This window comes from Dermacentor variabilis, chromosome 9, assembly GCF_050947875.1.
Source record: "Dermacentor variabilis isolate Ectoservices chromosome 9, ASM5094787v1, whole genome shotgun sequence".
NCBI classification, from domain to species: domain Eukaryota; kingdom Metazoa; phylum Arthropoda; class Arachnida; order Ixodida; family Ixodidae; genus Dermacentor; species Dermacentor variabilis.
This window is the reverse complement of record NC_134576.1, coordinates 12634400-12650175: the sequence shown is the minus strand read 5'-3', so window position 1 is coordinate 12650175 and position 15776 is coordinate 12634400. Positions and strand designations below refer to the sequence as shown.

The window sequence follows — 15776 nt, the reverse complement described above, 5'->3', positions numbered from 1 at the left end:
AAGACAGCCTACAATGAGACAATATTTGCTGATAGTACAAATAAATCAGCTGACTTATTGTGGAAGGTTATCGACGATGTACTCGGCCGCGCAAAGCAAGATGTCGCGCCAGAAAACATTGAACCAACCTGCAAAGCGCTGGCGGATCACTTCAGCAACCAATTTTTAAACGTAGCTATTGACCCTTTTCGCGGAGCAGTTTGTTCTATAGAAACGAGATGGGCGGTTTCGGCGGCGCGCCGCACGTAGCCTCAGCAAAAGCGCACGCAACCACTACCGCTTCCATCTTGGTTCTGTGCGATCAGCTGTCGGCAATGCAACTGCGTTTTCGCTAACGCACTGTGCTTCAGTCATGCTGCATGGAATCATTTGGATTGAAGACGTGTGCTGTAGTTCGTTGCAAAAATAGTGACTGGCATATTAATGAATTGAATGAATTTGTGTGGACAAGTTCACGGACGACTACTGCAACTGTCCATACGTGTTATCAGCACTTCGAGATGAACGGCTTTCTTCGCGGATACAGAAATTCGCTCACCTGCCCGCGTTGTATCGCTAACCTTCAAAGAAGTGCTGAAGCACTAGAACGTCAGCAAGAGTGAGTACCGCCCGTTAAACAATGATAAATGTAGTAGCGTCGCTTCCTGTCACAGTACGTTTCGCGCACACTACCAACCCGCATCTACTCCAAATGGCATGAAAACTTAAGCCGACTCTGTCGCCAATGTGTCAACGAGTGAATGGGCGCACACTTGAACATATGCGCACCATCTACGCACAATAAGTGACGGACTACAGCGATAGCGCACGAAGGGTCGAAGTTGAACGTTTAATGACTGTCTACGAGAGGAAGTGAATTGCGAGCGATGACACATCCATGCTACAAGGTATAACAAGGTAGAAAACAGCCGCGGTTCCAGCTTTGAGCGCAGCACGGACCAATCTATCGGAAATGAGCACGCCCGCGAGCCATCAGGCAGAAAATAAGCAGATAGTGACCGCACCGAGGAAGTCAGAAAGGTGACCAGCCGCTGCTTCAAAATATTGGCCAAATAAATAACGAAGAGCAAAACGCACTAATCCTGACTCAATTCATGAGCGGAAAGTTTGGAGAGCTTGGAATGCATATTTGGCCCCGATTTTAGAACAAGCACGATATTTGCTGCTCGCGCCATCTGGACATAGCTTAACGAGCTCTGAAAGCGCATGGACAAAGCTTCGTTTCGTCTACGATAAATATCGGGAAATATCGGGAAATATGGGGAAATAACGGGAAATATCGTCTACGATATTTCCCGAACCAGAGGTTTGCAAAACTGCACTGGCGTCATATAAACACATTGTGAACATGGAGGCGACGAAGGCAGTTCAGGCAAGCAATGGGCGGGTTACCACGTGATCAAACATGGCAGCGCCCACCGGATCGGCGCGAAATGGGTCAGTACAAATGCAATAACCCTCTGTCGACATATCATTAAGAGGTATATCAACGTTCCATTCCCCACATGAAATCTTCCGCAGATGAATGAACAGGAAATCTGCGCTAGTTTTATCAACCTAAAAAACGACTAAAGCACTAGACATTGATAAGATTCAGAGTACACCACTCAAACATGTTTTAGATATTATAAGTCCCGTACTTCCTCATGTATTAGATTCGGTATTCGGTCGGGAGTATTTCCTGATGATATGAAGAAACAATTTCATTGCCAAATTAACATTTTCATTAACGACCACTCACTCGAACGAACACACTCATTTAAGTATCTTGGTGTCATTCAAAATGAACATCACCACTGGAAAAATCAGATTAGCGACGTCTTTTCGAAGTTGGCTTCTGGCTGTTATGCTTTAATACAGGCCCGCTATTCTTTTAATTAACACACATACACTCCGTACCCTTTATTTTGCCCTTAATAACAGTAATTTAACATACTGTGTAGACTCATGGGGTTTGACATACAACACTTACCTTGATTCTATCCAGCGATTACGAAAACGGGCTATCCAAATTATAACACAAAGCAAGCATACTGAACCAAGTAAACCAATTTTCCAGTTATTAAATATCCTTCCTTTTGCCCTTTCGCGGTCTTTAAACATAGCAGTGTGTGTAAACAACATAGTAAAATATAACCAACCTTTCAATGCCACCCTGTTTCGCTCTCCTTCTCGACTCGCGAGAAACCTCACACGTAGTAACTTTAATCTACTACCGAATAATATCTACAGTGAAAGATTGGTGCAGTTTTCAGGAGCCAAGGTATGGAACGCTTTACCCCCAGAAATAAAACAGTTCCTCGAAACAAATAAAACATTAAGAACATACTTTATGAGCCCTATTTCATCTATGTGACAGTCGTTCTCGGTTTGTGTTTGTTCTACCCTGTTCTTCATTACAGATCTTTATTCATTCTGCTGTAAAATGCACATTATTTGATTCTCTCCTCATTGTATGCTGGAAGTTGGCCTTTCGCCGTGATTTTGGGCTTTTCATTTTACACAAGTGCTGTGTCATTGTCATCGTATATTTTTGTTTCTGAACTCCACACTAGCCTCTCGCTATGGGCTCAGTCAGTGTTTTGATAATTTGTATGACAAGAGTAGCAATAAAATGAAATTAAATAAAAAGTAGGGTAACAGTAACATCTATGGAGGGAATAGTGCTGTGATCGACCTGTCAAGTGTGAGACATCCAGGCGTACGTTCCCATGACAGGATGGTTTGCCTCGTCCCAGAAAAAGCTGTTACAATAAGCCTGGACGTCGACCTATCAACTGTTAGAAGCGTTCAAGCGGGCGTCCCCATTGCAGACATAATTGCCCTCTTCTCCGAAACAGCGTCACCAATTTTATTCCCCGAGCTGACACAAAGAGAAGGACGAAGGGAAGACAAACCGAAGGGCACGAGGTCGTCGACGACGGAACCTGCCGAAAGCACTAATGCTTCCACAGGCTCCCAAAGAAGGCAGCGATCACCAGCAGACCGCAAGGGATTGATCATGTTGATCAAACCGCTCGAGACTCGGATGAGAGGCAATGAAGTTCATACAACCTTTTCTACTTTTTTTCATCGTCACGATGCCCGGCTTCGTCGACATTTTCCTGATTCTTGCGGTGAACACCCACCTCACCCAATCGCGACCGTATCAATACAGCTAACATGCCAAACAATAGACCAATATCAATCATTCCAATTTTTTCAAAAGCTATGGAAAAAATTATGTTTTCTCATATGTCAAAATTTTTCTATTCACGAAGGCGATTGGCAATTCGGTTTCAGAAAAGAGCAAGTCTACTGAGTTAGCGTTGTTGGCAATTAGAGAAATTATACTCCAAACATCGATGAAAATTTCTTCAGAGCAGGCCTTTCCGTAGACATCAACAAGGCCTCTGACTCCTTATGTCACGAAATTTTATTGCACAGACAGTGCATGCACACATGGTATTCGTGGCACTACACTGGCCTTCGTTAGATCTCACTCGTAGGAGTGATTAGGACGCGTTCATTTAGATAGTTACACGTCATCCTTTTTGCATGTCTTAAGTGGCGCCCCACAAGGGAGCATATTAGACCATTATTCTTTAACGTGTAAATCTACAACATTGTTAATATTGATAATACCATAAATGTTGTAATATACGCGGACGACACCAGTATGCTTCTATCAAGCCCAGACCCAGACGGATTAATTACTATGTGCAATACAAGAATGCAACACTAGGTGCGCTGCAACAATTACTTCTTTGGTCCAGTTAAAATTTAATAACGATTAACACCAACGCAATCAAAAGCTGTAATTTTTCGTGCCATAAACAAAAAATCATTGCAGCACAGCAACTTGCGTATGCCGATAAGGAAATCGATACTGTCAGTGAGCACAAAATTCCTGGTGTCACCGTTTCTTCTCACACGAGTTGGGATCCGCATGTCACCAATATGTGTAAAAGAGCTACTTCAATAGTTGGCGTACTTGCTCGCTGACGACGTCTTCTCCTGACGCAGGGGGCGTGATACAGGTGTGCACGTCATTTTCACGCCGAACCAACACTATTCCTATCTATGGCACTATAACGTAAAACCATTCCAATCTTTCTATTCCAATTCTGTAATCAGTCCTCCACGATTGGTCAAAAACTTTTTTGGACAACGACCACTTCCCCTGTCTGCCACGCGACGCCACGAAAACCACGATAGCTCCCCTTCTGATATGACGTGCACACACTGATTATGCCTGATATTAAAGAGAAATGAAAATAGTTATTTCTGTTTCGATGCCTTTTCGCCGTTTACCCCCGGCTATTGGTCAAAAGTTTTCGGGCTGCACCCACTTAACCCGCCTGTCACGCGACGTCACAAAACCGCAAGAATTCGCCACATGAAACTGACGTGTACGCATTAATGATGCGTTAATATGCCGAATAAAACTGATTTTTCTTCGGAATAGCCGCAGGCTGCCCCGTTCCGAAAGGAATAAAAGATGGCTGCCGTCGATAGCTTAGGCGCTGGGTACTCGCATCTTCCGAAGAGCATGGGCTTATTTGCGTGTAATAAAGCTTTTTGCGTGGCCGCGTAACGTTTTCGAGCACTTTCGACACGTTTAGGACCTCGTTCTACCAACTCTTCTTTGCTGAGAATCCGTTTCAGCGTCATCCTTGAGCTTGCGTTGCATTCCACCGCGATTTTCGACCGGCCACTGCAAGCTAAGTAAGGGAAAGCGAACCAATCGCAGACGGTATCAGCTATCGACTTTTACTGCACTGGGTCAGCCCCATTGAAGATTGAAGCCCTCTCCACTTGAGCGTGCTCCTCGCCTCTTGTCAACGAATTAGATAAAACAACCCGTTCAGTGTAGGCAATGTTATCCGTTTTTCAAGCAAACAACAGATACCTCCTATGAACGTGGAGAGCGCTTGATTAGTCTGTTCAGACAACCGTGCGGGTGAACGCCCGCTGTCTGCGTCGGCGGTTACGCAACCTTGACGTGAGGACATAGGAATAAAAACACATTGGAATAGTTTTACGTTATAGGGCCCCTTGTGGACTGTCCACTTTCGATTTTTATTCACGCTGTATTTTTGAAAGCGAGCAGTTTCAACTTTTAATATAACAGTGAACGCGTGCCGCCGGAAGCTTGTTTTGTCGCAGAAGCGATGCATGATGCAATGATGGTGCAGATTTAGCTCATCGCTGGCATCAAGACAATGCGTTGCCGCCGAGAGAAGGAAGATAACAAAAGTGAACAGCTCGGTAACTGCTCACAAAGTGGTGCCGATGGTGACGGTGCCATAGTCACTATATCTGGGGCGGTGATATTGACGTTTCAGATGCATTTTATTCTGTTTATCTCGATTTCACAAATAGATAATGTTATAAATGCAGTGTCATTCTTTCTTGTCTCGTAGGTTTAAATATAGGCTTAAATAAGCTCTATATCCCATTCTTCCGCGAGAGTAGGTGTAAGCGGGGAAATGCCTGTTCGCGCTCTCTCTGTCTCTGTGCCATACACACACAGAGAGAGAGATACGACAACTGTTCGACACATCTAACATGTAAGGGCTTCCAGGCCTTGTCAAGGTGCTAATAGCAACTTATAGCCGGCAAACCTCTCCAGAAACCCTTTTTTTGTTCTTTCTCCTCACTTTCTGGCAAATAATACAGATTTAATCAAAGCACATCGCCACCCCTAACTATGATCACCTATACCAATATAGCAGTGCCCATACCGCACCGGTCACCCGCTTTCATCCGAATTCGCGCTTATTGCTGCCCTGTCAGCAAGGAACACGTGTCGAAATCCGTCATAGGTCGTCCGACGCTGAGGTCAGAGCATTAGGTACGATTTATCGTAATTAACTCTATACCCTGCAAAGTGTAGTGCGTTTCCGGCACATGACGGTCTGTTTGGCGTGATATTCCACTTCTACGGGCCCACTTGAATGAAGTGAGAGTACGTCTGCAGAAATACATTTACATTTGAAAAAATAGGCTCCAGCATGCTCTTTGCCCCTCGCGCACCTCCTTGAGCCGCCATTTGCAAATTAGTAAAAGATCATAAAGCACCGCAAAACATTCTTTCCTCGCGTCATCTAAGCCACGACAACAGTACCAGAGGTCCCGAAAGCATGCCTGATGCACGAGTAGCATTGAAGCCTTTAAATAGCATCGGTTGCGAGCGCCGCGGCGCGGAGGAGGAGCCGGCTACGCACACCTCTGAAATTACGCTCTCTCGGTGCGGCTGGGAGGGCCGGAGGAAAACCAGCCTGCGCATGCAAATCTCGGAGCCCACGGGCTGGGCGCAATGTGCGCGTAATGTCACGGCCGCAGCCATCGCCCGCTTAGATCAGAGGGCATCGCATTCAGCCAATGGGTTTCTTCGATTTCCCCCTTCTGGCTACCCGCGGGCTGCCAGAGCCAGCCAGAGCGTCTTCGTTTTTCTCGGGTTGCTCCGCCCACCGCCTACGCACTTCCGCCGGGCGTTCGTTTTGCTCGCGCTGGGCAGTTCTGGCTACCCGCGGGCTGCCAGAACCTGCCAGGACGATTTTGGTCTGGCTGCTCTCTGGAAGTTTTATGGCTAGCAGACGACTAAAAGAGGCGATGGGCGCTCGCCGCCATCTTTACGGGGACTTCACGGATTGCAACGCGGGCGCTTGAGGACTTAAATTTACCTCGCTCAGCCAACTGTCTACGGTCATCTTCGGATTTCCTTACTTCGAGCGTTATCTTTTTGGGTGCTAACGCTCCGTTCCGCATCGCGAAGCGGTTCGGTACGAGCCGTGGTGAACCGTTTGAAGCTTTTGTGTGCGTGTATATGTGTGTGTGTCCCCTGATTGGTTCTTCGCGGCGGTGAACAGTGCGCCGCCCTCCCATGTGTGCATGTTACGTGCATCGTGTTCCACGCAAGTTGTAGATGCTCATTCACACATTGCGGTACATTTTGGGTTCGTATTTCTCTGATGGCGTTCCTTTTCACATATCTCGCGTATGTATATCTCGCCTTTCTTTGCAGTTAGCGAAGGCTTTGCAGCTACCCCGTGTTAGCTGCGCCTCCCCGTCGTATGCTTAGGTGGCAGCTCGAAACCGATATGTCATGGAACTGCAGGCTGTTGATCTAGAAATACACTGATTGCACTCGGTACATTTAGACACACGTACATTAGCTTATTGCTCTCATGATTGTGACCGATGTTATGTGGAACGTTTCGCTGGTCACAGGCGACGTGCATTTTCACGCGCCAGCCGCGTCCCCCAGCTCCTTAAATGAGAAGCACCATCAGCCGCAACAGACTTTCTGAAATCGAAGCCCAAGCAGGTCGGCGCGAAATTTTGTGCATATGAGACGTACCCAATAAACTGCTTTTTCATGTCTTGTGATGACACAATGCCAACTCATCAATGTCGCCGGTGGTCGACGTGATCGCTGCGAGCGGGGATCCTCCAGTCATCGCTTTCGAGTATACAATCACGATTTCGCGTCTTGTCATCTGCCGCGTCGGAGGCCATATGTTGCGCTGCGCAAGGCGAGGTTGGCCGAGTACGCGTCCTGCGCCGAATCGCGCGAAAGTGATCGTATCCCTGAATGCAACTATATATTTTAAAGCTGGCAACGCATAAATGAGCCGACTACGCCGAGCGCGCGCCGGCCTCGCCGGGCGCTGCCATGCTGGTAGCATGTTTACATTTGGCCAGCTGTACCGGCGTTCGATTTTGCAAACTTCGGGTAGGTTCGGGTTGTCTTGGGATCCCAGCCCACGTAACTTCCTGTCAGAACCGGAGCTAGCTCACTGCCATCTGGCTGCCAGCGGGCTGCCAGAACTCCGAAAATCGGAGAGGCCCAATGTTTGCCGTCGGGTTTACACCGTCGACGCCGAGTCGCGTTCTTCTTGGTGACAAGCGCAGCACTCCAGCTGCTGACAGCGTTTGTGGCGCAGTGTCAGAAAGGCTTTCGTTCGTTTATTTAGAGACGTAATGTGGTCGGGCATGATACAGTTCAGAAATAATCGCTTGAGAATAATTCCTCTGAACGCAACATTGGTGTTCGTGCGCCAACGTAGCTTATAGAACTTACAGTAATTTAGAGAAAATGTTTTGCAAGCAGATATTTCAGGGGTATGTGGCCGTGCTCGCGAAATGTAGCCTGTGCTGCTTCGTCAAGTGCAGTTTACATGTTTTGTGCTAGTGGGCTGGTTCGCGTCGCATTTACTAGCTGCGGTGCGGTGAACGATTGTACCATAAAAGCTGGGAAAGGAAAGATGTGTCCTGCGTTCAACTGCGCAGCATTGTTTACTGCGCAGGCATCGTTTGTTTTGGAGCACACAGAATGCGTCTCCATTCTTGCAAACTCAAATCACATGCGCAACGAGAAAGCGCGCTGGAAGATACACCCATCGACTTTCATATGTTAAGCGAGCGACGTGCCAGGACGCCTAAGCGCATCTGAGAGAGTCGCGTATGGTACTAGCGCTTTCGCCATATCCACATCACTACCACTCACCGCCAGGCGCAAGCGGCGGCTGCCTATAGGCACCATGCAAACGCTCCTATTAAGAATGTTAGACAGTTATTAGCCTTGCGGCTTTGCCAAGATTACATTGATAACGTATGCTATGCATTTATAGCTAATATAGCCGGAGTGAAATTTCGTTGCAGTTGGCCCCTTAAGTGCCGAGCAGCCCCGAGCCCTCAGTTTGTCTTAAGGAATGCTGCAATATTATTCGGCCTACGGACCCATCGAGTGCTCTGCAAATGGAAGGGCGATGTGTGCTCTATCGCTGATCTCTCTCAGTGCAGTTCACCGAACGGAAAAGGCAAATGTGGCCGCAGAGGGATGCCGGTGTACCTGTGGAGCCCTGGTGAGGAACCACAGCTCGAGAGAGAATGCCTGTCCCACGTTGTGCAGGCGCGGCAGCTCCAGGTATCCGTCGCCCGCGAAGTCTGGCACCGCCGCTCGGCCCTCGCACAGGCGGCCGGTGCGGCCCGCGGGGCAACGGCACGAGAAGGCGCTGCCCCGTGCAAGGCATGAGGCTCCCACGCCGCACGGGTCCGGCTCGCACGCACGGCGGCGGGGACGCTCACACTGGGCGCCCTGCGATGCAGAAGCACGCACTGAGATCGCCGCTGTGCTGCGGCGGCAGAGCCACGCTACATCTCTCGCTGAAATTGGTCTGAGAAAAGACCAGTGCAGGAAGAATAGAAGGGACAGATGCCACCACTCTTTGAAAAATCGACCCAGGAAAAACAACACCATCCCGACTGCTCTCTCGCCGCTATGTTTGTGTCGGATGCATACAAAAAACACAACGCTTTTCACGGGCATAAATAAAACCCGATGTAGCAGCCAAATTACAGGAAGTACGTAAAGGAAACCATTGTCCTAATTAAAACAATGTATCTGTCTGTTAACAAATTACTAAAGCACCACTTAAAATCGAAAGAAAATAGAACTTGATAGGAAGGTGGAGCTCGAATTTATTTCAATTGTGGGGCTTAACCTTCCATAAACTGCACTATGCGTTATTAGGAACGCCCTAGGTGGAGGGCTGCGGAAGGATTTTGACAGTGTCAACTTCTTTACGCGCACACAAAGCACATGACACGGGCGTTCTCGCATTTATCCCCCATCGGAATGCGGCCGGAATCGCAGGTTTGCGCTCGGCAGGATGGTTCGGTCCTACGCGGGCGTGGAGCCAACTTTCCCACTTTTTGTCGAAACACTGGCTCCAGTGACGTGCCCATGTTCCACCACTGTCAATAATTACAATCATTACTTGGATTTTACTGCTTGTAAAAAAAATTCCTGCAACGACATCCCTGAATCGCATATTGTCTGGACCCCGGGACATGAATCCTTGGAGAGAAGCCAAGCGGCTCACGCTGCCGCCAGAGAACGCCGGGCAACCCCGACATCGTCTACCACCAGACGAAATGGTACTACACCATTTGAGAACAACTGCAAGGAGAACACGAGGGAATATCCGCCACCACCCACATGACAAGCTTAACAGAGAAGAAGCCGTCACACTACGCGGACTTGAGATGCGCGATTACTTCCACGACACTCCACTACACGCAATGTACCCCTCAACATTTACAAGAGACGGCCAATTCTGCAATATGCCAAACACCCTTCACCACGTGGTCTGGCATAGCAAAAAGAACCCGCGGACAACGTCTTTCTAAGCACCAACGGAAGACCAGTGGGAGGCACTGCTGACAAGCGCAACACATGAGGACGAACACATGGTCAACCGGTGACAGCACAGTGCCACGGCTAGCTGAAGCATTGTGGCCGCCCACCTTCGGGCATCAGCAGCTTCGTCTCTGAAATAAAGCTTGTTCACTTACAGCGCCACCACCTAAGGGGCATCGAGAGGACACCAGCTAAGTTTCCTGTACGAAATCATAGTTTATGCTTTGATTGTATGCGTTGACTCTGATATTGTCGCTGCATCATTATCTCATTTCATCGAATACGTTCTAAAGGCTACATTAGCCGTGCCATAGAGAGTTCTAACAAATCGCAAATATTTGTCGTCATTCTCGAATTGGTACGGTTTTCAGACTTGTGCGATGAATGCTAATGTGCCGTTAGAGGCCTAGTCAGGTTACATCGTCAGGTTACAGTCATGTCAACCAGCATTCAGTCTTCCATACGTGTTTTTGCTGGTCTGCGTAATATATAAAGAAATAGGAAACCAGAACGACACTTTAACCCTGCAGTCAGACTTAATGACTCTTTCAGAATGGTGCAGCAAATGACAGATCAAAATTAACATTGAGAAAACTAAGCCCGGTAAATTTGGTCCCAGTCTCAACTTCTTGCCTAACGAGTACCTGGTTAACAATTCTGCAGTTGAAGCAGTTTCGTCGTATAAATACTAAGTAGTTCTGCTCATTTGCAATTTAAAATGGAATGTATATATAGAACTAATCACTAGCAAAGCTTTTAGAAAGCTTGGCGTCCTAAAACGCCGATTACGCATTGCTAATTCCGACACCAAACTTCAGGCATTTCATTCGTTAATTAGACCATCGTTAAAGGACGCCTCTAACATATGGCATCAACATGAAGCTTACCTTACTGACATGCTGGAATCAATTCAATGCAAAGCCGCTAGATTCATATCGTCCTCATATTCTCGTTATCACAGTGTGTCGTCTATAAAAAGAACCCTTGGCATTTTGCCTTTCGTAATACGCAGAACAGATTTACGATTATACTTTTTTCACAGTGTTTATTACAGTAACTGTGCCTTTTCATGCAAATTTATTCATCCAGCAGCACACATCTCCGCCCGTATTGACCACGAACTCAAGGTATACTCAACCTTCGCGTGGACTAAAAAGTATTTACACTCACCTTTAGTCATGTCAACGAATGAGTGCAACACCCTTTCGCCAGTCATTGTCAACCTTAGGGAATTACCCTCTTTGCAATCGGCCTTACTAAACTACCTTAATGAACAAGCCTGCCATCCCAGCTGATATTTTGTAAACTACCATGTTATCCTGCTTGAGCGCCCTACTACCTTTGATCACTGCCATGTATTTGTTGCATTATTCTAAATAGTGTTGTAGTTCGATGTTCTGTTATTGCATTATATAATCATTACGCCATGCTATTACTAGATTCACTCTACCTTCTTAAAGCTGAAAACAGTTATGTTTTTTATTTTGTGTTTTGATCCTAATACTTATAACCCCCCTTTTGAAATTTCTTGTTGTTTTCATCCCTCCCCCCCATGTAATGCCCTATTCTGTGCCCCTAGTGTGAATGAAACGAAATGAAACGAAATCAAATGAAATGAAAATATAACGTCACCTTATGTCCTAAGCATCACGACAATAATGTATTGTTACGCAAAACAAGTAGATCAATAACTACATGAATGAATAAGTAAACAAATCAATAATTGTGCGAGCGCGATCGTATTTTGCGAAGTCTCCGAGCCTTCCATGTCTATGCCTTGCTTATAGGCTACAAGAGCGTATCGCTTTTAATCAATCCAACCATTTTTCATATTATAATCCTCAGTGATTATTTTGATCACTTTGTATGATTCTTAATACACGTTACATATTTACTCGAGTGTTTTACATATGCTTTGTGCTGGAGGTCGCATCACTGTCTTTGATTACTGGTCTTGTGGAAGGAAGCATTCGCGCATGTTTTCGGGGGTGCATTCCTTTTGTGTAAAGGAACAAGAGAAGGTGCGGCCGATGTTTGTGCAATGACAGCAACCACACGCACAGGAGACATGGATTGCGCTAGAAAGTTTTATTGCTGAACCTTGCCACCCACCTGCTTAATCCTGTTATATCTCTTCTTGAATTTCCTGCTGCTCATTGCAGCGCAATAGCTCCCATTTTCATTTTTTTCTTTGCGTAAAAATTGATTTCATTTCTTGACTTTGGCCACCATGATTGTGTCGGCCACAGCGATTGCAATCTGCGCATGACTAGGGGATTCTTTCTTTCTTGTGGCAAAACATCGCCGTGTTCCTAGACATCCTAGGCATCAAGCTTTCAGAGGCCGAACTCGGCTCGAGCAAGCACTCTCGCACCGGCGCCCACTTCCCGCCCACCTGGAATCCCGGCGCGCACAGGCAGCTGTGGTTGCCCGGCGCCTGGTCCAGGCAGGTGGCGCCGTTCAGGCACGGTCCGCACGGCGGGCCGCACTCGCGGAGGCGCACGGCGCGCAGCACGTCGCGCGAGGCGCCCGACAGGCGGACGTCGCGCTTGCCCAGCCGCAGCCGGCGCAGGCAGCCCCGGAAGCCCCGCTCCACGCCGCCCACGTTGTCCAGGACGCCCGCGGGGGGCCCCAGGCCGCGAGGACCCGGCAGCCAGCCGACGAACAAGTTCTCGGCGAGGTCCAGAGACTGCAGCAGGCCGCCCGATCGACCGCGAATGTCTGCCTCGCCGTCCAGCGTGAGGAAGCCGTCCTGCACGCGACAGACGCACAAAATGCATCGGCAGCTTTCAAACATACACTATTCCATCTCTGCACTCAATTAGTGAGACAGCAGTGAATTCTTGCTCTCCGTCGCCCGCAGAGGGATTCTCGAAGAATGCAGTGGCTAGGAAATAAACACGCATATGCGTCGTAATAACAATATCTGAGTTCCCACAGGAAGCTCAAAAGTTGAGGATGCGGGAAAGCATATAAATGGACAACACAGAACTAAGGGAACCAGAAGAAAATATATGGAATATACTGAGCCAATTCACGCATTTTTTTGTGCTCTGCAAGCCAACCGTTCTGCAAGATGGCCTATAAATAAATTTACGAAAGGCTGCAAAACATTGCAACCCGCGTTGATAAAGTTCGTTAATTGCGATAACAATTACATGGACGCACCGAACGCATATTTGTCGTCGTCGTCGCTGTCTCTGTGAGGTCATTTATTTATTTAGGTACACGTTTCCTATATGCCACAATCTGTTACGTGACATGCAGCATACGCGCGTTATATTGCCCCCCCCCCCCCATTTTATCACTAAAGTTCTCGATAGTAGGGTCGCTATAATATAAAACTATTCCGAACTTTTTTTATCAAATTCTGCAATCAGGCCTCCTTGAGGAGGAGGAAAGAACTTTATTGTGTGCCCTGTTATTTGGTGGGGAGGGCCAAAGGCCCCGCCTAGATGACGGCCAGGAGTTCGTGGGTCCTGGCGGCATCCTCGGCCCGCTGGACGGCCCCTAGTTGATCCTCTAGGGTGGGGCTCAGCAGCACGGCTTCCCAGCGCGTGCGAAGGCTGCTGCTAGAGGCCGCATTTTCTTTGTTATTTATCCCTCGGCATTCCGATAATATCTGCTCCAGAGTGGCTCTGGGATTCACATGTTTTGCATTTGTCCGTAGGATATACATCCGCATATATGATGTGCGAGAGCGAAGGATTCGGATACGTCCTAGTTTTGTAACTGCGGCCATGCGACAGACTGCGTGAGGTCGCGGGAATATGCGCCTCTGTAACCTATAATGTTTCGTGATGTCGTTTTATGTTGTCATTCTGTCCTCCCATTCCCACTCATTTAACGCACCGTCACGTCCGGAGGGTGTGGGGGCGTCACTTGCGACTGCGGCTCGGTCCGTAAGCCCTCGAGCCGCGTCATGTGCCGCCTCGTTGTTGCCGTCCTCCGTGGGGGTGTGAGCGGGTGTCCAGGTGATGTATACCTTTCTTTTGTAATTTTGGCCTCCCGCAAGAAGAATGCGTAGTGCCTCCGCGGAGATTCGGCCGTTGGCAAAGTTTCTTATTGCCGTCTCAGAGTCGCTGTCAATCACGGTTGCGTTAGTCTGAGCTACTGCGAGCGGTATGGCTACTTCTTCAGCTATCTCGTTACTTGTGGTTCGTATCGTCGCGCACGTCTTGCACCGTTTCTCCCTATCGATTACGGCTGCCGTAAACCCCCGTCTGCGACTGTATCGAGCCGCGTCTACGAACACTGCGTCCTTGCTGCCGAATTTCTTCTGTATTTGCTTCGCTCTGTTCTCTCTTCTGTCCGTATTGTGTTCTGGGTGCATGTTCTTTGGTATGGGAGGCATTACCAATCTTTCCTTCGTCTTTCTCGGGTTGTCCACCTTGACACCGTGTTGTGTGCGGTAACCTATGTCTAATCTCTCTAGGATGTATCTGCCGGCTCTACTCTTAGAGAGGCGTTCAAATTTGCCGTACATTGTGCTTCAATGAGCTCGTCTATCGTGCTGTGTAGGCCTAATTGCAGTAAGTTGTCCGTGCTGGTGCTGATCGGTAGTCCTATGGCTAGTTTGTATATTTTCCGAACGAGCCATTCTAGTTTGATCTTGTGGCTATGGTGTTGGGCTGCTGAGCACGAGGTCGCGGGATCAAATCCCGGCCACGGCGGCCGCATTTCGATGGGGGCGAAATGCGAAAACAGTGTGCTTAGATTTAGGTGCACGTTAAAGAACCCCAGGTGGTCAAAATTTCCGGAGTCCTCCACTACGGCGTGCCTCATAATCAGAAAGTGGTTTTGGCACGTAAAACCCCAAATATTATTATTATTAGTTTGATCTTTTCCGGGATCTGGCATATTAAGTACGGCGCTACGTATACTATTCTACTTATTACAAAGGCCTGTATTAACATGATCTTGTTTTCCTCTTTCATCCCACTATTGTTTATTTGTTAGCCTCATGATTTGCGCTACAGTTCCCTCCAGTCTTCTGAGGGTCTCTCCGTTGTTGCCCTTGGCTTCAATGAGGAGCCCCAATACCCTGATCCTATCGACCTTGGGTATGGGTTTCCCATCGGCCGTCTTTAACTGTATCTCCTCTCTATGGGGGAGCTCTTCCCTTTAGTTGCCTGGTTTGCGACCTCTGCGAGTCGGTCTGTACAGCACCAGATTCGATCTCTCTGCCGAGCATGTTAACCCTGTCCCCTCTAGATATTTTTCGATTGTTTCGACTGCTATTTGAACTTTTGGCCACCCCCACTTCAACTGTATGTCATGACTCGACGTCACGACAACCGCAATAGCTCCTCATCTGATATGAAGTGTACACACTCATTATGTATGATTTCATAGAACAAAAGAAAAATAGTTATTTCTGATTCGACCACTTTGCGCCATTAGCTTTCGGCTATTGGTCAAAAGATGTTGGGCTGCACCCACTGCACTTGCCCGTCACGCGACCTCACAAAGTCGCAAGAACACCGCGTCAAAGTGAGGTGTAAGCGTTAAAAATGCATTATATGCCGAACAAAACTGAGTAACCGCAGGCTGCCCCGCTCCGAAAGGAATGAAAGATGGAAAGATG

At 47.8% G+C, this 15776-nt stretch overlaps 1 protein-coding gene across 2 annotated transcripts in view; it reads right to left on the bottom strand.

Moving 5' to 3' along the window:
• The window catches only part of LOC142558612 (agrin-like), a 521743-nt gene that overhangs the window by 90930 nt on the left and 415037 nt on the right, over positions 1–15776 (bottom strand). For both annotated transcript variants that reach the window (XM_075670788.1, XM_075670789.1), the window contains exons 12-13: positions 12585–12941; positions 8840–9085 (exon numbers count right to left, since the gene is read on the bottom strand). In XM_075670788.1, coding sequence (XP_075526903.1) covers positions 8840–9085; positions 12585–12941 — 603 coding nt within the window. The remainder of the gene's footprint in view (positions 1–8839; positions 9086–12584; positions 12942–15776) is intronic.